Here is a 20,914-nt window from a genome sequence, read left to right as displayed (position 1 = left end):
AGCTAAATTTATAATGTGAAACCGGTACATTTCAAATTGGCAATTTTATGTGGAGCAAAGAATCCATTCTTGTTTGGTGTACAAGGTGCCCCATAACATTTTTGGTTAGCGCATGGCTTGGCCCACATAGCTTCCTTAAGTACAGGTCTGATCTGTCTTGTTAATATTCAGTCAGCAGTATATGACTCACATTAGAATCCAACCATGGAATAGTAAGGAAATAGAAGTAGCATTAGGATAAATTCCTGGAAATATGGCATTTTAAATATAACTTTATCCTTACATGATATGTGGTCTTAAAAATTCAGTAAAAGACGACAGAATTCCCCCCCCCCAAGAAATCAGTCATTTCTTCACAATGCTTCTAACAGTAAGTGAACTTAAACTCTGAATATAAAACATCACTAAAATTAAAACGGCAGTCTCCAGCCATGATCCTCAATTGCTTGTGTTCACCTAATTCAGCAAAATAATTCAAAAGCGAGATGGATGCCCTCATACTGTGCAAAAGGCACTAACACACGATAGGGAATGGAGTCTTATTTTATACAAAATAAACTGATACTGTGGTTTAAAAATCAGAGTTCATTTTTGAACTATTCCATCTCTGCACGCATATCCTGGTGCTTCTGATTTGTAGGCTGCTAAGCAGCAAGTTCAGTTTTCAAAAGACTGAGTGTCTAAGATAGCAAAAAAAGGGAGGGAAACGTACAGATGTCTCCATGGGGTTAAAAGCAACATCACATGTGAAGAAGCCCAATGTTAAAAGAAGCATTTTCAGCCTTGTACGTTTAGAAATAAAAGGGATCTTTGCTTTGAAGTCCAAACTTGCTTCACGTACATCTCTGACCCTTACCTCAATAAGGAAGACTGTAACTAAAATCCTCAACAGAAATATCTCTACATTCTAGTGGCCTTTGGGGTTGTTTTAGGGAGGGGGAGTGGTGGGAGAATGCCAGCTGCATGAACCTTTCCCTCTCAGCACCAACTCTGGTCCCCAAGTCCCTGGACGCTCATGTCGGTGTGTGAAAGGAAAGACTGTGGCAAAAGCAGGAGGCAGGTGCACAACTACTATTTCACTGTCTGCTTGATTCAAATGAGCGAATGAGAGTAAATAAGAAGTGCGATGGTCTTTAGGTCTGGGGGGAAACAGCCAGAAAAGGGTAAGATGCTTACTATCACAAACCTCATAAAAGAATCTTTCTCCTTCCTTCTTCTGCTCAGGGAAATGCAAGTCAAAGATGTTGGACAAAGACACGACACATTACAGACACAGCACACAACACAGTTTGACAGATTTTTAGATGTGAACAATAAACTGATGCATCAAAACCACTAGGGCCACAAAGCACATTTCAGAGCAAACACTGATATCAGGTTGACATTGTGCAATATGGTGAAAAAAAATCCGCAGTTTGTAAAATTTTACAGATCATTAGCATATATACATTTGTGTGTATAGCACTCTCTCTGTATACACACTACAAAAGGTTACTGACCATCTCCCCCCTCCCATTCACACTTCGAATGCATCACTCAAATATTCAGTTGTGTATAATGGTCACCTTATTGTTAATGATATTTTAGATTACCGGCCATGTCCTCTTCTGTTGTTAACCCATGTAAAAAACTTGATTATGACACTTTCCATAGCAAAGAGCTGTGCTGCTAATGATCTCTAAATAGATATTTGGCAAATGCAGGCATAAAAATATACCCACCTCTTTCCCTCCCATGGATTCAAACATTTTTTCCAGCTGGACCCGCAATTGTTGAATATTGTTCATCAATATACAGGGCTTGAAGTAAAGCAAACAACAAAAAAGATGGTGTGAGCATCTTTTATACATGAAATTATTGAATGAGTTTACCTTAAATGTGATAAATATACAATCATCACTGAAGTCATATTATATCTGGCAAAGAGAATAATTCTGCTATTTTGATTATACTTCTTAAGAGTCAAGAATGGAAGAGGGAAATATTACCACTTTGGGGAATGCAATTTAATAATATATCAGACAATAAACTATTGGGGACTTAATTACTAATCTTCTTTTCCTCTTAATATTGAGCCAAATTCTCTTTTAAAGATTTACTTTAAGAAAAGGTATCGAAATTGTGGTTTATATACACAATGGAATACTATGTGGCAATGAGAAAGAATGAAATATGGCCTTTTGTAGCAACGTGGATGGAACTGGAGAGTGTTATGCTAAATGAAGTAAGTCATACAGAGAAAGACAGATCTGTATGTTTTCACTCTTATGTGATCCTGAGATCCTGAGAAACTTAACGGAAGACCATGGGGGAGGGGAAGGAAATAAAAAGGTTAGAGAGGGAGGGAGCCAAACCATAAGAGACTCTTAAAAACTGAGAACAAACCGAGGGTTGATGGAGGGTGGGAAGGAAGAGAGGGTGGGTGATGGGTATTGAGGAGGGCACCTGTTAGGATGAGCATTGGGTGTTGTATGGAAACCAATTTGACAATACATTTCATATTAAAAAAATAAAAAAATAAAATAAATAATAAAAAAAAACCTTATTCTCAAATTCTGACACTCTAAAAAAAAAGAAAAAAAAAGAAAAGATATCAGTTTAACGTTTCCATTATTTCGCCATTTAAAAAACAAAATCACCATCTGAATTTTAAAAATCCAAGGGGGAGGGGCGCCTGGGTGGCTCAGCCAGTTAAGCGGCCGACTTTGGCTCAGGTCATGATCTCGAGGTCCGTAAGTTTGAGCCCCTAGTCGGGCTCTGTGCTGGCAGTTCAGAGCCTGGAGCCTGTTTCAGATTCTGTGTCTCCCTCTCTCTGACCCTCCCCCGTTCATGCTCTGTCTCAAAAATAAACGTTAAAAAAAAAGTTTAAAAAAAAATCCAAGGGGGAAAAAGAAAAAAAAAAGACACCTTTAATAGATTCTCTTTGGCTATAGACAAAGTCCACACATTGGTATTCAAGACCCTTAGTTATCTGGCTCCAAATTAGGTTTTCCTTCCCATCTCTGTCTACCGCAGGTAACTTTCCCCTCTAAGCAGCTTTTCCCCCCAAAACACCTGTGCTTTCCAGACTCCAACTTGGCTTAGCATGTGGCCTCTTCAGTTCCACCTCTTTGCCTATTTGAATCATATCCATCATTCCAGATTTGAGCTTTCTCTTTCCCACACTATATCCTGTTGTCACTCACTTGACATTTGTTTTATTTAACTTTATATTGCTTTTCACTGTCTCACCCACTGACCTTAAACGCACCGTACATGCTGCTGTGTCCTCTGCTTTTTCTTACTCCCAAAGTACCACACAGAGCCTGACACAAAATATATGTTTACAAATGTTTTTGACTCCATGTTTCCAGGGAGGCAGAAATATACAATAACATAAAGATGGAGGGCCCTGTGACAAGACTAGATGTGGCCTTAGAATAATAGGAGTTAATTTATAATTGGAAAATAGAATTCAGAATAGTTATAGAATAATTTAATATTTGTCGCATACTGATTCTGAAAAGCCAGTTGACTGGGGGGAGGAAAACAGTGAAAGAAAGGAAAGTGGATATATCTTCCAAGTTGCTGGGAAATGAGCCAATAAAGAATTAGACGCATATAAAGGACTTACAGGACATCAGAGAGGTGTTAGCACTCCTCAGTGGAAAGATTTTGTTAATGCTGTAACCACATTACTGACCTTTGAAAAACTTTCTACTTGATTCTTAAAGTGACCACATTCTAACTTCAATTTATGAAAACAATTTTAAACTTTGATTCTCTTCCCTTGATTCTGGTCACATAAGAATTGTATGTCTCTAACACGGATATTTGAGATACATGTGCCATAGATTCTGTTCAGTAAGCTGAACCACAATGTTCCACCAATGATTCTGATCCCCAGATGTGACTGAGAGCCACTTGATCTAGGCTTATCCTTTCCACTACATGCATAGTCAAAATTTTTCGGGGATTCAGCATCTTGACCCTAAGGCAACAAACTGAATCTCCACTTAGGGCCAGAGTCATTGGGATTTTCTTTTTTTCTTTTCTTTTCCCTTCCTTTCTTTCATTTTTTTTTTTTTTTTTTTAAATTGCAGAGGGGGAAGATTTGGCTTGAATCTGGCCATCTTACCAGGGAGGAAATGAAGGTCAAAAAAAAAAAAAAAAAAAAAAAAAAAGACCATGATTCTTATTGAGAAGCAGGAAGAGTAGATGGGTAAAAGGTTGTATCACCCTGCTCCCCATGGGTCTAAGTTAACTAGGTGGTCTCTTCTATGATTATTTGATATTGGCATTCAAGCTTATCTTTTTTGGCACATATAACAGTACTTCAGTAATAGTTGTATGAGCACAAACCAACCTCCAAGCCTTTTTATATGACCATTTCCAATGGAAAAGAACAACTAAGAAACAAAATGGACTGTGTGCTCACTTAGCATGGATTGCTATTGGCGTCAGGTAAGGCTACATTAAAAAAAAAGATTCAGTTATTCAGAGAGAGATAAAAATAAATATGAGACTCTCCTCTTTCATTAAGCTTTCTCTGACTTTGAAATGTCCAATTATCAATTTTATTGAATCAATTTACCAAATCACTACTGAGACCTGAATCTAACTTACAGCTAATCTGGAAATAGCTTTTATTTTAAGCACCTCCATGGTCACTGAAAACAAAACAAAACAGCTAATATGTACAGGAAAGGGAACATTAACCCAATTCAGAGGTATCATTTCTTGAGGAGTTTAGTTAGATAAAAGAACCTATGTTCAAGTTGTAATCTTTTTATTTGTATATAATTTGGCTTTTCCCCTAAAAATATCATAATGTATTTCATCTAGAACAAAGTTAGGAACCTTAACTACAGTGAATATGAAAGTTAGTTATGTTGGGACTATGGCCATTTCTACATCACTTAAAGGGTGTTTCTGAGCTGAGAAAGATTTTCAAAAATATTCAAAATAAAGTAATTCTGATTTATATATGTTGTGTTGCTGTATTTTGGAGTACAGAGACAACAGATTAAAAAACTTGTGATCCATTTTCAATTTAAAACAAAGTTCTAACTTAAAAAAATTTAGAAAAAATTATTGTCTTTTTTTTTAATTTTTTTTCAACGTTTATTTATTTTTGGGACAGAGAGAGACAGAGCATGAACGGGCGAGGGGCAGAGAGAGAGGGAGACACAGAATCGGAAACAGGCTCCAGGCTCTGAGCCATCAGCCCAGAGCCCGACGCAGGGCTCGAACTCACGGACCGCGAGATCGTGACCTGGCTGAAGTCGGACGCTTAACCGACTGCGCCACCCAGGCGCCCCGAGTCATTTTAACTATCTAACATTCTAACATTTTAACTATCAACTTTAATTCTGACCCCTGGGAAAGCATGTTATGGTTATCTCTTAAAGGATGTCTCTATTTTTTGTTTTTTTTTTTATTTTTTAGAGAGAGAGAGAGAGAGAGAGAGAGTGCAAGCAGGGAAGAGGGCAGAAGGAGAGAGAGAGAGAGAGATTGAGAGAATCTTAAGCAGTCTCCATGCTCAGTGCTGAGCCTGACACGGGGCTTGATTCCAAGACCCTGGGATTATGACCTGAACAAAAATGAAGAGTCAGGCACTCAACTAAGCCACCGAGGTGCTCCTGGATGTCCCTCTTTAAAAGTTTCTAGATCAATTTGCAGAAGAAATAGGTATATGGGCATAAATATACTGAGGGGGAAAAACAACTTATGATGTTCTTGATATTGAAAGAAACCTATAATAGTTCTATGCACATGCATAAATGTACAAATGAACCTCTTCAATTTATCTCAGCTGAAAGCATAACTAAGCAGGTAATTGCCGTTCTTTCACGGAAAAGCGAAAATGATGTTTGGCATTTGAATGAGAGTCTAAGACTTATTAAGATACCAGGAACTAGGAAAGAAAAGCATTGAGGAAAAAAGTTCTTGTGCTGTAATATTTGCAAGAGTATTTATTCTCTTTCTTTATAAATACTTGATTTTGAAAAGTATAAAATATACAGACAAAATACAAGTAATAATAAACATTGATATATGATTTTTTTCTCCAATGTTTTTAAAAATAAAATATACTATAGAATGTTACCTCATAATACAGTGAAAGTCTGCAGGAGTCCTTAAGGCTAATTTTCTTTTCTGAATGACAAGAATTATCCTTGGTAATTCATAGCTACCTTTCAAAATGTTCAACTGGCTATCCTAATATAATCAGAATTTTTTTCTGAAATTACCTGGCACTGTTTTTGATTTTCATCATAATATATTTCAAATGCATTATAAATTTAATTATAAATATATGCCTTGAGTAAATCAATATCTTGCCTATTAGAGTATTTATAATCAATGGCAGTTAGAAATCACTGCTGGATATGTGGGAATTTTCATAAAATTTCTAGGCAGCATAAAAATTTAAGAGAAAGAAGTATCTTCTGGGACCCTCAAGAACCATTAAGACTGACATATTAATGAGCTGTCAGCCAGAGATCAATGAGGTTTCAGTGGGAATTCTATTTTAGGTTCGCCTGATAGTGGGAACTAATTTTTTAAGGGGGGGGGGACTGGTTTTCCTCTTTAAAAATCTAGTACTAACTTTTGTAATATATTTTTTCATTGTTCAAAAAAATTCCTATAATGTTGCCAATATATTTCTCCTAATATTACATATGGTGAATAGGAAAGATTTCACCTTCCACAATAGAATAAACACAGATTATCCTCTAAATCACTTTAGTTTATCTTACTTCCCTTTGTGCTTTTTATTAAGGTGCATTGCTGGTTTGAATTTATAAAGATTTTCTCAATCATCCAAAAAATAAAAGGCTAAGTTAATAACTTGGAGTAGAAATCAGAATCATTTCTTACTTTAACTATCTTTCTCAATTTATTTGAAAACCAAAAGATAAATTATACTCACTTTGGTACTGGAGGCCAAACTACTCTGTTTGTGTCGATCTAAACAACTTTTTAATTCCTAGTTTAATGTCTTATGATTATGTGGGTTTTTAATTGTTTATGTGAATCTTGTTCCTCACGATCATGGAAAACCACAAGTTGGCTGACCTTGAGATGCTCTTAACCTTTCTCCGATTCTGTAATGTAACCGGACTCCTAGAGAAGTTTTCAAACTGTTTCTAGAGATCCCTTATTCCCTATTATTCTTGAAAACAGAAAGAAAACAGGAATTTCTCCTGCTTACTTATTAGTTTAAAAAAGTACATCTCAACGGGATAACATGAAGGCAGGGTTTTACTTACCACATTTTCCTTATCGCAGTATGAACTGAAATCACTCGATACAATCGCAGCATACTGAAGCAGTACTTTATTGATAGTCTGGGGAAAGAATTGTAAAATGTATCCAGTTATGCACACACTACCCAGTTTACTGCTAATCAGGCCAACTTTTCTTTTTTAGCTACAAGGGGGCCATAAGCAGTGATTAAATCTATGCCCTTGTCAAAAGAAGCATCTCAAACTTTTACGTTTAGATGAGAATTTGTGGTATTTCTGAGTACCTGTGAAAGATAATCCACATGAATTAATTCAATTGTAATATAATCTCTCTAGCATAAAATTCTTTTTTCTTGAAGATTTTATTTTTAAGTAATCTCTATACCCATTGTGGGGCTCAAACTCATGACCTGAGACCAAGAGTCACATGCTCCACTGACTGAGCCAGCCAGATGCCCCATAAAATTCTTTATTTGTAACTTAACTAAATACTCCAAAGATACACGATTTTGTGACAACCTCCTCTATGATTGGATGCTTATTACTTAATGACAATAACACTCCTCCCCTCAGGCCCCAAACAACCTGCCTTATGCTTTGACTCCTTCCTCATGGTTTCTAGTTCCTACACCCCTCTCACTCTTATCACACATCCATATACCATGCCCAAAGTCTCTGTGCTGGTCATTTTCTCAACTTTCTACCATGTTCCTAAATACCTTCTACAATTATAAGTGGGATCAGAGCATTCCTGTGCAAGTCACCTAGCAATGGATATTTTCAGTAATTTTCTATAAGGAGCCTTACTAATATCAAAGACCACCTATGGAAACCTAAAACTTCAGCTTTTGTTGTATCACACTATTTCAATACATTTAACTTAATTTACTAAATTATTTATTGACAAATTATTTTCTAAAAAATGTCCCATTTTTGCCTTCTTTCTGTCCTCTTCATCCTAGTTCCACATTTTCCTTCTCCATTTAATAAATGTTTCTCAGCTTAAGGATGCCATCTGCTTCCACTAATTATGCAAAAATAAGGAAAAACAAACACATTTTGTTAAATTTTATTTCAGTTACTCAAAGATATATTGATGCATTTGTATCCTACTTTTACTCACATAGCTTGAATTATCCTAAGCCAAATGTGGACATGATTTTCTTAGGAGAGAATGCAATAATAATTATAGATAAATACTATCTCTTCTTATAGAAAAGGACGGCTTTTGTTTTTTGTGCAATATATTAATCTGAATTTTCTTTGCATGGCTCAAAATAACTCAGGAAACACCCTAAACATCTCTCCTTCAACTCAACTCCTTAATCTATAAACCTGAATTCAAATGGAACTATGAACTTGTTTTACAGATGTTTAAGACCATAGTGAAAACCTTAAATTAGGGGAAACATCCAGAAAGAAAATTGATATTTTGTGGAAATACAAAGCATGTTGATAATAAGCGTCAATTTAAATATACAGTTGGTCTTGGAAAATATAAAATCTTACGAAGTGGGAGACCAATAGATCTAGGAAAACAGATGGCTGATCAGACTGAAGCATCTTCCAAATGCAGCTGTTCAAATTTTACTCTATATATAATGCTGAAAATGACTTTGGGACTTACCTAAAAAGTACTAATTTTCTTGTACATACGAACACTGCTTTCAATTTGCAGGTTCTAATGATTGTACAAACGCTAAGAATCATTTCACTGTGATATAAAAACAAAGCCAAGTCTGAATTGAGGATCTTGTTGCAATTCAGAGACTATAACTTGCTCCAGATAAAGTTTGGAGAGGGGAGTCCAGATATTCAATTCAGATTATTCTCAAGGTATCCCCCATGGTCTGACATTTGACTCTTCTCTATAGGAAAGCCCTAGTCTGTTGAATTCCCACTTGGGGACAACTGATCCTAGGATCTTACATTTACTAACCTACAGATGCCAATGGTTAGCAAATGAGAAGGAGCTGTGGGTAAGGCCAAGAGCTCAGCCATGTAGTATATGGTGTAGGGCCTTGTTCCCATAGGAGCTGTAGATACACTGGCTATAACAATATCTACTTCTTTACTAATGTACAAAGTATACCTGAAGGACAGGCTTCATGTACATTTTAGAAGCAACTTAAATTTCAATTCTAATTCATTCAACAAAATAAAACCTTATCAGGTATTAATTTTTTAATACTAGTAAGCAGTTACATGTGACATACCTTCCTAAGACACATCTCCAGCTGTATCACAAGCTTTGCCTAGGAGCGTGCTAGAAGGGCCAGTTCTCTGGTACTACTCCAGGTCTACTGAATCAGCAATTCTGGTGTTTATTAATAAGCCTCCAAGGTGATTCTGCTGCAAGCTAAAGTTTGAAAACCACAGTCCTAACTAACGTAGAGTAGGGTATAGGTGAACTCTTCAGAGAGAACCTGTTGATGGAAGGTATACTAGCAAAGCCTGGAAGACAGAACTTCCTTCTGACTGTGTGAATTTAGTTCAGGATTTTATCTTTATGGGACTCTTGCGGCTTCAGAAATGGGGACAGCAGAGAGAGAGAGAGGCAAGAGTCTAACAGAAGCTGTTTCCATTCTGTTCTATAATAAAATACAGTTTATATGAAGACAGAGTCACGAGGTGTAGATGATTCTCTTATGGATGCAGTAAAGGAATTGCCATTCAAAGAGCTCCAGATGAAATAAAATGAAATTCTAATAGGATTGTGGGAATGAAGCTAGGGATTCTCTACATTTAAAGGATCAGACAGGATTATCCAAATATCTCCCATCTGCAATCTGCTCTCATTTGACATGCAGCTACTGGTATTACTAAGTGAGATAGTGATCAATTACCCAAAGTCATTATGATCTCCTGAGCTAATGGCATGCTCTTGAAATGGGCTAGATATCCTGTCAACACCACCAGTAGGTCCATCTAGGGTATTACTCTTGCAATCAGTAAGATAAGAGCCCTGGTTCAAAATCCATCTTTTCAGCCCCACTTTAGTTGTGGAACATTCAGGATTAGAACAATGCATGGAGGATAAGAAGTATGCTATCTAGTAAGTGACATCAGAAATGTCACTTCAGTGATTTACAGCACTGTATTTTAATGCATGCAGCATAAGATAGAATCCAGAGAGTTGCCTAGGTTTGGCTCAAAGGTTGAAAATAAATGGTGAATTGCTGCTTTCTGACTTATCGATTGATTTGTGATGATACCAGATTGTGGAGGTAGTATTGCTCAGTGGTTACAAGCACTTTATCCATACCATTTCTAGGTGGGTGCCTTGTTTGAGTTACTGAAACTTTCTAAGCTTGTTTCATCACTGGAATGATTAGGAAAAATAATAGTATCTGTGTCATGGGGTTGTAGTGAAGAATAAGCAAGACAAAATATGTAAAGTGATAAGTACATAGTGATGGTCAATTAATTATCATCAGTAAGTTTGAAAATTAGGATTACATTCCCCAAGAACAAGGAATACGTGTGTCTCATTCACCATAGTGTCCCCAGTCCCTGGAAACTCAATAAAAACAAAAACAAAAATAAAAACCAGCCTGAATCATAGCCAAAAGTCAACATTCGTTGGTTTGTTTTTAATAATGAAGATATCATTGCTTCATATCTCTTTTTTTAATTAAACTGCTCATATTTACCAAGAGCAGCAATATAGCCATAGAAATGTTCACTGCCCACATGCACTCTTTGCCTGTCATCAGAGCTATGAAATGTGAAGCATCTCTTTGGTATATTCAGTTTTACATATGCTTTCATAAGAACAAACCATTCCTTTAAATCCCACTTTAGAAGACTCAGTCTTCCCAAATGTTTGCTGTTATCATTTTTGATGTCTTTTCTCTGGGAGGTTTAAATCAATATAAGTTCCAGGAAGAGAATATGATTTCAATATTCTGACACAAGGATCCTAATTCTAAGAAGGATAGGGTTTTTAAGACCAATGGTCACATGTAATGAAAGAACACCAATTCTAATAGTATGACATGGCTGTGAAATACCTGATTATATTAACCATAAAGTCCCAGTTTTCATTTTTATGATTTAAAAAAAATTTTTTTTTTCAACGTTTATTTATTTTTGGGACAGAGAGAGACAGAGCATGAACGGGGGAGGGGCAGAGAGAGAGAGAGAGACACAGAATCGGAAACAGGCTCCAGGCTCTGAGCCATCAGCCCAGAGCCTGACGTGGGGCTCGAACTCACGGACCACGAGATCGTGACCTGGCTGAAGTCGGACGCTTAACCGACTGCGCCACCCAGGCGCCCCTCATTTTTATGATTTTAAAAATCATTCCAACAAAATAGAATTTATTTGTCAATGAAATTACCCATTTCTACTTTCCCAGAAAAGGTTTATTTTCTCACAATATTTCCTCATGATAATAATTGGGTAGTATTGAATTTACATGGATTGAACAAATTTTAGTTATGTAAAATTTTTTTTATTGTGCCAAAAAAACCCTCACATTTCCTCAGTGACACATGGAGCCTAATTCTTTTCTCCTCACTTCAGAGAATGTGTTTTCCTGTGTGTGATTCTAACATAACTCTCTTTGTAATTTCCCACTTCTTTATACTTTCCTCCAGCCCACTTGCTTATACCTTGGGCAGTCTAAACACAGCTGGGTGCGGCTTCACAGCTGCAGAAAGGTCAAAACTACGAAGGAGCGGAGGGTGGTCTGAGGCCCAAGGCCTTGACCCCTAGTGGAGCTTTCATTCTGCTCTCGATACTTATATGCTTCCGGCTTACATAACCTGCTACATGACCACTCTGAGGGTGAATCCCAGTTACCTTTCTCATAGAGTGCACAATTACAATAGCATGTTACCAAATATATTAGCTCTGAGATTATTAAACTCTCAAATGACCCTTCTTCCACAAGTCCCACAGATTTCCAAGAATAGCATGTGACACACTTTTTTCTACAGTATCCCTAATGACCCCCTTTCATTGTTCTCTTGGCAGGCACCCAAAATGCAGCTGTTCATCGAGAAAGGACTTTCTTAGAGAATTTTTTTAGAGTAATTCTCCCGCAGAGCTTACTGCAGATTTTACCACGCTGGGAGACTGAAATCAGCTGCTACCAACAGTTTCCTCTAGAGATGACCAAGAGAAATGATTTTTAGCTATTATCGTTAAAAGCAGGAGATTACTTTAGCCTATCTAATTAACAGATGAAGACTAGAGTTCAAAATACTTGATGGGACACAAATAATGTAATACAGTTTAGGCTAACAGTTTATCTACCTAAAAGTCTTCACTGGCATCTCATTTTCTTTCCTTCCTTCCTTCTTCTTCTTTCTCGTTCCTTCCTTCCTTTCTTTCTTGCATCTATCTATCTACCTACCTACCTACCTACCTATATATCTCACAGCTCCTACTTTCTACTAAAAGAAGTTTGGCCACTTTGCCTGTTCTTCAAGACTTCTTACAATGAGGACCTAAGCTTCCAATTCTAGTTCCATCAGCTCTCTCTGAGTCCTATGTTCTCTCTTCTTTGGGATCTCTCAGGCTAGAATCCCAATCACAGAATGACAGAGGGTGACAAAGACTCTTTCCTTGACCAAACTCCAGCCAGCCTTCTCTGAGCCCTCTTCTCAACCAGCCCTCAACCTTGGCATCAAGACTTGAACAGAACAGTAACTGTTTCTAGCAGTTCAAAGGCACCTCTCTGCGATGATCCGAGGGCCCCTTGAAGTGCCTACCTGAGAAAACTAGCTAGTGTCTTTATAAGAAAAGCAAATTTGGGTACACAAATAAACACCAGGGGTGCATGTGCACAGAAGAAGGATCACATGAGGACCCATTAAGAAGGCTGACATCCCTGAGCCAAGGAGAGAAGCTTCAGAAGAAATTAAATCTGCTGATACCTTGATCTCAGTCAGACCTCTAGCCTCCAGAACTGTAAAAAAAAAATAACGTTTCTCTTTTTAAGCCATGATTCTGTGGTATTTAATTATGGCAGCCCTTACAAATTAATACATCTTAAATATTATATAATTTAATTGAGTTTTGGCATTCCTTTATTTTTTAACATGTCAAAGCTGTATATTTGTTTTTATATATATGTGGAGAAAGAAATCTTAAGAGTATGTAATCTGATCAAAATCAATCTGTCAACTAAGAAAACTACATTTCATAAAAATGGAATGAATGGCTCAGACTCATACCACAGTTATTGGCTGATTTGAAATGAGAACTCTGTTTTCATGACTCCAAGTCTTATAGACTTTTCATTGTAGTATAGGGTCCGTTAAAAATACTTGCAATTTAAATATGAAATGCCAAGGCTCATTTTCAGCTAAGAAGCACCATATCTGGAATAATTTTGCCATCCATAGTAGTTCCCTCAATGGTACGAACAACTGAATCACTAATGTGAATAACAGATTTTTAAAGATGATAAATTCATATTTAATAAACAAAAAGGGCAGAAAGAAAGTCAGATGACAAGCCTGGAAACAGAACCTATTGGTACTAGAATTAGAAATTCAATTGGGGTAGTGGTGTCAAAGAAGAGTAATACTACAAACAACAATAGCATTTGTCAAATTCTATGTGAGAAAATAATAAATGCCACCATCTCAGAAAAGAAAGGATGCACTCCATTTAACCCACCTTTGCAAATCTTCTCATTAAGTGAGATAATGCTTCAGGATTAGGGCACTCCAGTTTCTTAATGATCTCAAAGCTCTGGTTAAGCTGAGCAAAGACATCAACCACAGAACAAGAGAAGAGGGCATGATCAGACGTCTGCTGGAACTGAAGGGAGAGAAGGCGATACCATTCCAATAAGCACATTAGAGGGACTGTGGAAAGAGTCAAATCACGTAAATAAGTGAATCTCCTATACCATGTAACTTCATCTCATATGCCTTCATTTCCCATTTAATAAAATGCTTACCCATTTCAAAATCTTTCATCTCCTTTCCTGGAAAAGTATTAGAACTAGTATTAGAGACAGGCTCCTATTAAATTAATTGGTTTTTCCATTTCTACATTGAGGGACTAGTTCTCTCATTCCCCATAGATACAAAGATAGGTTAGCAAGCCTATTGTGGCTCAAGACTTTTAAGTTGTTCCGGAGGGATTTGGAGGGTGTCTGCTCCTAATCTTGAAATCCTGGAAAGCTTTCAGGACCAGGAAGTTTTGTTTAAGCTTGGTGAACTTGTAGACCCAGATCAATTCAAGAGGTAAAGGAATCCTGGAAGCAAAAGGGTAATTTTTTTTTTTAAAACAATTCCCTAGAGTTTCTAGCAGCCCTTAAAAGTTGTGTTTTACATTTATTTTGGTCATTAGAGGATTAAAATAAAATTAATTAATAACAATGAGCCTAACAATCCCCGTTATGTTACAAGTGAATAGTGTGAAAGAGTATTGACAAAAAGTAATCTTAAACTAATTTAAACTTACTCCATCTTTTTTGTCTCTTCCTAGTGCTCCATGAAGAAACTCCATTGATACATCTTCATTTTCATCTAGCCACTGCATGACAAAAGGCTCAAACCACCTAAAAAAAAATAGTGTTACATACCATAAAAGATGTCATTTGCACATAATTAACAGTGAATACTGCTCTTTCCTTACATGAGAGTAATTCAGGACCTAAAATCTCTTTTCATTCCCTTTTTTGTAGTTCTGTTTCCTGGAGACCTTTAGCTTTACGTCATCAAACACATACATCCCTGTTTATTTACTTTCATTGTCTATCTCTTTCTTAGCTCTTCCCATGGTTTTTAAAATAAGCTTAGTTCCCAATCCCCACCCTACAATTCCCTTTATAATTCAAAATTTTATAAAATGTCAATCATGTGTGCTGTGTCCCCTATTATGCCATTCTCTCACTTTTTAGTACTTCACTGTTGGGCTTCCGCCCATACTGACTATTTATTTTCCTTTAACTCATCCTAGGTGCTCATCTCTGACTTGTGATCTGTAATCCATCCGCAGTTGGGTTTTGTGAATAGTCAAAGTTTCAAAGTTCTTTTTTCCATGTGGAGGTGCAAGTGCAAAGCATCTTTTATTTTAGAAGATAATCCTTCTCCCTGCTGCCTTTAATTGGCATCATTGGTGCATATCAGGTAATGGAGTATGTGGGTTTGTCTCCTATTGGTCTATTTGTCATACACTAACACCACTTCATTTAATAGCTGTATCTTTTGATTAAGTCTTCATAACTAATAGTGCAGCTCTCAAGGTTTTTTTTTTTTCTTCCTTCGTCTTCAAGATTATCTTGGCTATTCCTAATCCTTTGTATTTCTGTACTCATTTTTTGATTGAATTTGTCAATTTGCACAAAAATATCTGCTGAAATTTTTAGTGGGATTGCATTAAGTCAATAAGTCTATAAGTCAAGGGGGGAGAATTACTATCTGTACAGTAATACACCTTTTAGGAACATTGTGTATATTATTTAAGTTCATCTTAAATGTCTCTTAGTAACATGTCTCTAAGTAACACATTCTAGAAGTAGAAGGCTTGCACATCTCTCATCACCATTTGTTTCTCATGATTTTAATGATATTTAAATGGTAAGGTTTATATGTAATTTTTTAATTGCCTGTGGGTATTATATAGAAACTTAATTAACTTTTACACAGACTTATTCTCTTTTTAATTCTATTAGTTACCCTGTAGTTTCTTTTGGGTTTTCTAGATGCACAATTATGTCATACACAGATACTGACAGCATTAATATATGCTTTTGCAATCATTCTATTTTTTCTATTTCTTTCTTGTCTTATTGTATTATATAGCACTTTTAGTACAATAAAGGTGATGTTATCAGCTCTCAGTGTCATTGTTTTTTTTATCTCAGGGGGAAACTTTCAAAATATTGTCAATAAGCATAATGTTTGGAGAGGAAGGGGATCAAGATGACAGAGTAGGAAGATCCTGAGCTTTTGTCCTCTCACAGGCACACCAAAATCTATAATTATGTATACAACTATCTCAGAGAATGAAGTGAAGAATAACAGAACAGATATTATCTGTTAGCCACAAGGAGACAGCTAAGACAGGTGGAGAGGTGGTCCAGTCAGGACTGATGCCTGTCAGTGTAATGACCCACAAGAGAGAGGGATACTGTAACTGTCCCTCCCTGAGGAATAAGGGGTCTGAGACCCACATTAGGCTCCCTAGCCCAGACAACCTCACCAGGAAAATGAGCACCCATAATATGTCTTTGGAAACCAGCAGGGCTTATATCCAGAAAAGCCAGAGAGCAACAGAAAATGGAAACTCTACTCTTAAAGGACATGCACTCAATCTCACTTACTTTGAGTCCCAGCACAGAGGCAGCACTTTGTAAAGCACCTGGGCTACCTGTGAAGGAGTTTCATTGACTAATTTTACAGCATGTGACAGAAGAGTGAGGATCTGTTGGGATATTCTCTGGGAAGAGAAGCCTGGCGGACACCATTTCCTTTTCACTTCTCTTCTCTTTAGTTGACTTAGCCCTGGTGGGCACCTTTTCTGACACTCTCCATCTACTGCACCCAGTGCCTGACCCTGCAGAATCCCCGCCTAATCCCCAGCCCTGGCCTGGCTCTCCTCCCAAGTGGTTTCCCACACTGCCACATATGGCAGGAGACTTCAACCAGTTGTGGGGCCCCTTCCAAGCAACCCCCTGCCCCACCACACATGGTGGCCAGCACTGGGGTTCCCTCAAGCAATGCTGCCTAGGTTTGGGCGCATGCCAATGCAATAGAGCACCTGTGACAGTAGTAGCCAGACCTCAGAGCCAGTCAGACCTCACAGTCAGCCACACCACAGGAGACCAGATATGGAAGCAACCTAAGTGACCATGGATAAATGAACAGATAAAGATGTGGTACAGATATATAATGGAATATTATCAGCCATAATAAAAAAATGAAATCTTGCCACTTGTAACAACACCCCCAGAGGGTGTAATACTAAGTGAAATAAGTTAGATGAAAAAACACAGACGCCATATGATTTCACTTATGTGTGAAATGTAAAAACACCAAACCAACATGCAAAAGAGAAATCAATTCACTGATACAGAGAACAATCTTGCAGTTGCCAGAAGTGAGGAAAGGGGAGGGATGTGTGAAATAGAGGAAGGGGATTGAGAGGTACAAACTTTCAGTTATAAACTAAGTAACACATGGAAATACAATATACTGTAGAGGAAACATAATAATATTGTAACAATTTTGCATGGTGACAGATAGTAGCTAGATATATGGTGATCAATTTGTAATGTATATAATGTTGAACAAGTATGTTGTACTCCTGTTTGTCGACTACATTTCAATTGAAAAGTAGGCACAATGTTTGTATAGTTGTTTCTCTTTTGAAAGAGTGTGCCTTTATTATATTAAGATAGTTCCCTTCTATTTTTAACTTCTAGGAGAATTTTATAATAAACCGGTCTTGTATTTTATTAAATTATTATTTTGTGTCCAGTGTAAGGACTGTAGGGATTTTCTCTTTCATTCCTTAAATGTGGTGAATTGCATTCATTACTTTTAAAATGTGAAACCAATCTTGTATTTCAGGAATAAATACTTCTTGGTCATGCTATATTAGTCTTTTTATAAACTATTGCATTCTATTGGCTATGCTATTTATTTTTTAAATGTATGCTCAGAGAGAAATTGTTCTTTAATTATATGTCATATTTTCAATAAGTTTTAGTAGGTAAAAATATGCTGAACTCAACAAATTATTTGAAAAGTTTTCCTGCCTTTTCTGGAAGAGTTTGTGTAAGAGTGGTGACATTCTTCTTTAAATAGTTGGAAGAATTCCATTTGGAGCCTTCTGCACCTGGAGTTTTTGTTGTGTGATTTTAAACTATGGATTCAAATTTTAAAACTTATGGGCCTATTTAATTTTTTTTTTACATTAGCCTGTAAGTTATATAAAGGAATTGGAGATTTTGTCTAACTTCTAAATGTGCTGGCATAAATAATGTCTTTTTATGTTTTACACTACCTTTAGTAATGTCCTTTTCAGATAACAATTTGCGACATCGGTTTTTCCTTTCATTTCCCATTGGACTTGCTAAGTCTTCTTTTATCTTTATCATATTTTTAAAACATCAAATTTGGCTTTGCAATTTCTTCCATTTTAAAATTTATTTTTGTTTCAGGTCATGTTGATCATTTTCTTCCTTCTACTTTCTTTTGACATAATTTGGTTTTTAAACTATTCTTCTGACAGTTACACTATTGATTTTATACCTTTCTTCCTCTCACTACAGAATCATAGAATTCTATAGAATTTCTGACTATGGAATTATAGAATATCATTCTATTTCCTGTTTTAGCTGCAATCCACAAATTTCAATATGTCATATTTTATTATCACAGTTCAAAATATTTTGTAATTCACACTGTGATTTCTTTTTTAGCTCATGAATTAGAGTTTTCTGCTTAATTTCCCTATCTGGTCATTTTCTAGTTATCTTAGAATTGATTTCTGGCTTAATTCCACAGTGGTACTAGAATATACAGTATATATTTCAATCTTTGAAAATCCATTAGACCTCCTTTATGGTCAAACAAATAGTCTATTTTGGTAAATGCACTAAGTGCATATGATAACAATGTGTGTTTTGTCATCATTTGTGATAAATTGTAGATAGGTGTGTGTGTGTGTGTGTGTGTGTGTGTTTGTAAACAATTCCCACAAAAAATTATGGAACCTCTAGGTGACCAGGTACAGATATAGATACAGAAGAATAAATATATTTAAGTATGTTATTTGTGTTGTTGGAACTTCTGTATTTTTACTGACTTTTTTGTCTGAATGTTTAGTCAGTTGCTGAAAAATGTAATCTCCAAGTAGCATTGTAGATTCATTTTTTCCTTTTATTTCTGACAATTTTTGCTTTATATATTTTGTTAACATGTTATGAGATACATTTAAATTTCTAACTGATATATCTTTTGTTAAATTGCTTCTTCAGTCATCACGAAATATTTCTATTTCTCAAAATTATTTTATTATTATATTTCTTACGTTGAAGTCTCTTTTAATATTAGTATCTTGTGAACATTTTATCTCAATTATTATTTTCATCCTTTTATTTAACCTTTCTAGATGCATAAATTATGAGCAAGACAGTTTGGTCTTACTATTTTATCTGGTAGGCCAGTATTAATCCATTAATATTTAATGATTACATTCAATTTTCTGATATATTTAGTCTTAAAAATATCATCTTGCCCCCCCCCGCCCCAATTTCCTGCCTGCTCTTTATTCTTTGCATTTTCCTTTCTTACCTTTAGGTATGTTTTATTACCCTCCACCCTACTGTGTTATGAATACACAATATTGTACCTTATGGGGTTACCCTATAAATTATATATCCATGACATATCCATGACATATTAGAGGATTTTTAGATTTTTTTAATGTTTATTTATTTTTGAGAGAGACAGAGACAGAATGAGAGTGGGTTAGGGGCAGAGAGAGAGGAAGACAGAATCTGAAGCAGGCTCCAGGCTCCGAGCTGTCAGCAAAGAGGCCGATGCAGGGCTCGAACCCATGAGCTGTGAGATCATGACCTGAGCCAAAGCCGAACTTCAACTGATTGAGCCACCCAGACGCCCCTAGAGGATTTTTAAATTGGAGTATTTTACACTTTGTGAACAATTCAAGGATCTTACAGCATATTAACTGCATGTGTTTATCCAATTGTCTTGTACTTTACTTCTATGTATATTTTCTTCTACAGATTTTTAATTTTTAAACAGTTAACATATTTTAAATTTTATTCTTTGCATACATTTTGTAGTGCATTATTTGCTACATTACTATATTTTTATCTTAGTCATTTTCATTCTATCTGAAGTATGGCTTATATATTTTTGGTGAAGATCTGCTGGAAATGGATTCTTTCAGCTTCTCAGTTATATAAATATACTTATGTCACTTTGTTTTGAAAGGATATATATTATTTTTGGAAGGATATTTTTGATGCTTATAGAACTCTAAGCTTGTTAGTTGTTTTCTTTCAGCACTTAAAAGGTATCATTGCAGTGTATTCTGGTTTCAGTCACTCCTACTGAACAATCACCCACGAGTATTACTGTAGCTCCTTTGAAGGTAAAGTGTCTTCCCTTCCTTGACTTCAATAAATGGAAAGTTTTTTTAAATTCTTTTTTGGTTTTAAGCGTTTTTCTATGATGCAATGACAGGTAGTTTTTCTTGCATTTAAATATTCTGCTTAGGACTGATAGAAATTCTTGAGCTGTGGTTTCATGTTTTTTTTCATCCATCTTACAAAATCCATACACTGTGCCTTCTCTCTTCTCCTTTTCTGGGACTCATTTCTTTGTACATTAGACTTTTGCAATTTGTCCCATGTACTCTTTGTTCTATTCTTTCTTCTATATTTTGTATTTTTTGTCTCTCCCTCTATTTTATATGGAAAATTTCTCCAAATTTATTTTCCATTTTCAATCCCCTCTTCTGCTATATATAATCTGTCTTTAAACCCATTTGTTACATTCCTAATTTCATCCTTTTTCAGTTCTGCAATTTTCATTGTATTCTTCTGATAGAATGTTGAAATTCTCTCACATTTTGAAGATACATCAAAGCCTATGTCTGGTAAGTATAATGTCTGCTTTTTCTTGGAGTCTAGTCACTTGGTGCTGTTGCCTGACAGTCTAATTTTTTGTTGAATATTA

At 36.0% G+C, this 20,914-nt stretch overlaps 1 protein-coding gene across 6 annotated transcripts in view; it reads right to left on the bottom strand.

The window, feature by feature from the left end:
• UNC13C (unc-13 homolog C) overlaps positions 1 to 20,914 on the bottom strand; it is a 613,180-nt gene that overhangs the window by 115,251 nt on the left and 477,015 nt on the right. For 3 of the 6 annotated variants that reach the window (XM_040492731.1, XM_040492733.1, XM_040492732.1), the window contains 5 exons: positions 14,661 to 14,757; positions 13,866 to 14,009; positions 7,257 to 7,334; positions 1,722 to 1,799; positions 1,187 to 1,216 (listed from right to left, as the gene is read on the bottom strand). In XM_040492731.1, the coding sequence (XP_040348665.1) occupies positions 1,187 to 1,216; positions 1,722 to 1,799; positions 7,257 to 7,334; positions 13,866 to 14,009; positions 14,661 to 14,757 (427 nt within the window). The remainder of the gene's footprint in view (positions 1 to 1,186; positions 1,217 to 1,721; positions 1,800 to 7,256; positions 7,335 to 13,865; positions 14,010 to 14,660; positions 14,758 to 20,914) is intronic. The other 3 variants (XM_040492734.1, XM_040492735.1, XM_040492736.1) reach the window with 1 other exon arrangement.

The sequence above is a fragment of the Herpailurus yagouaroundi genome, unplaced genomic scaffold (genome assembly GCF_014898765.1).
Source record: "Herpailurus yagouaroundi ecotype Mexico unplaced genomic scaffold, PumYag 184, whole genome shotgun sequence".
NCBI classification, from domain to species: Eukaryota; Metazoa; Chordata; class Mammalia; order Carnivora; family Felidae; genus Herpailurus; species Herpailurus yagouaroundi.
Note: the sequence above shows the minus strand (reverse complement) of the source record. Positions and strands in the feature narration are given on the sequence as shown.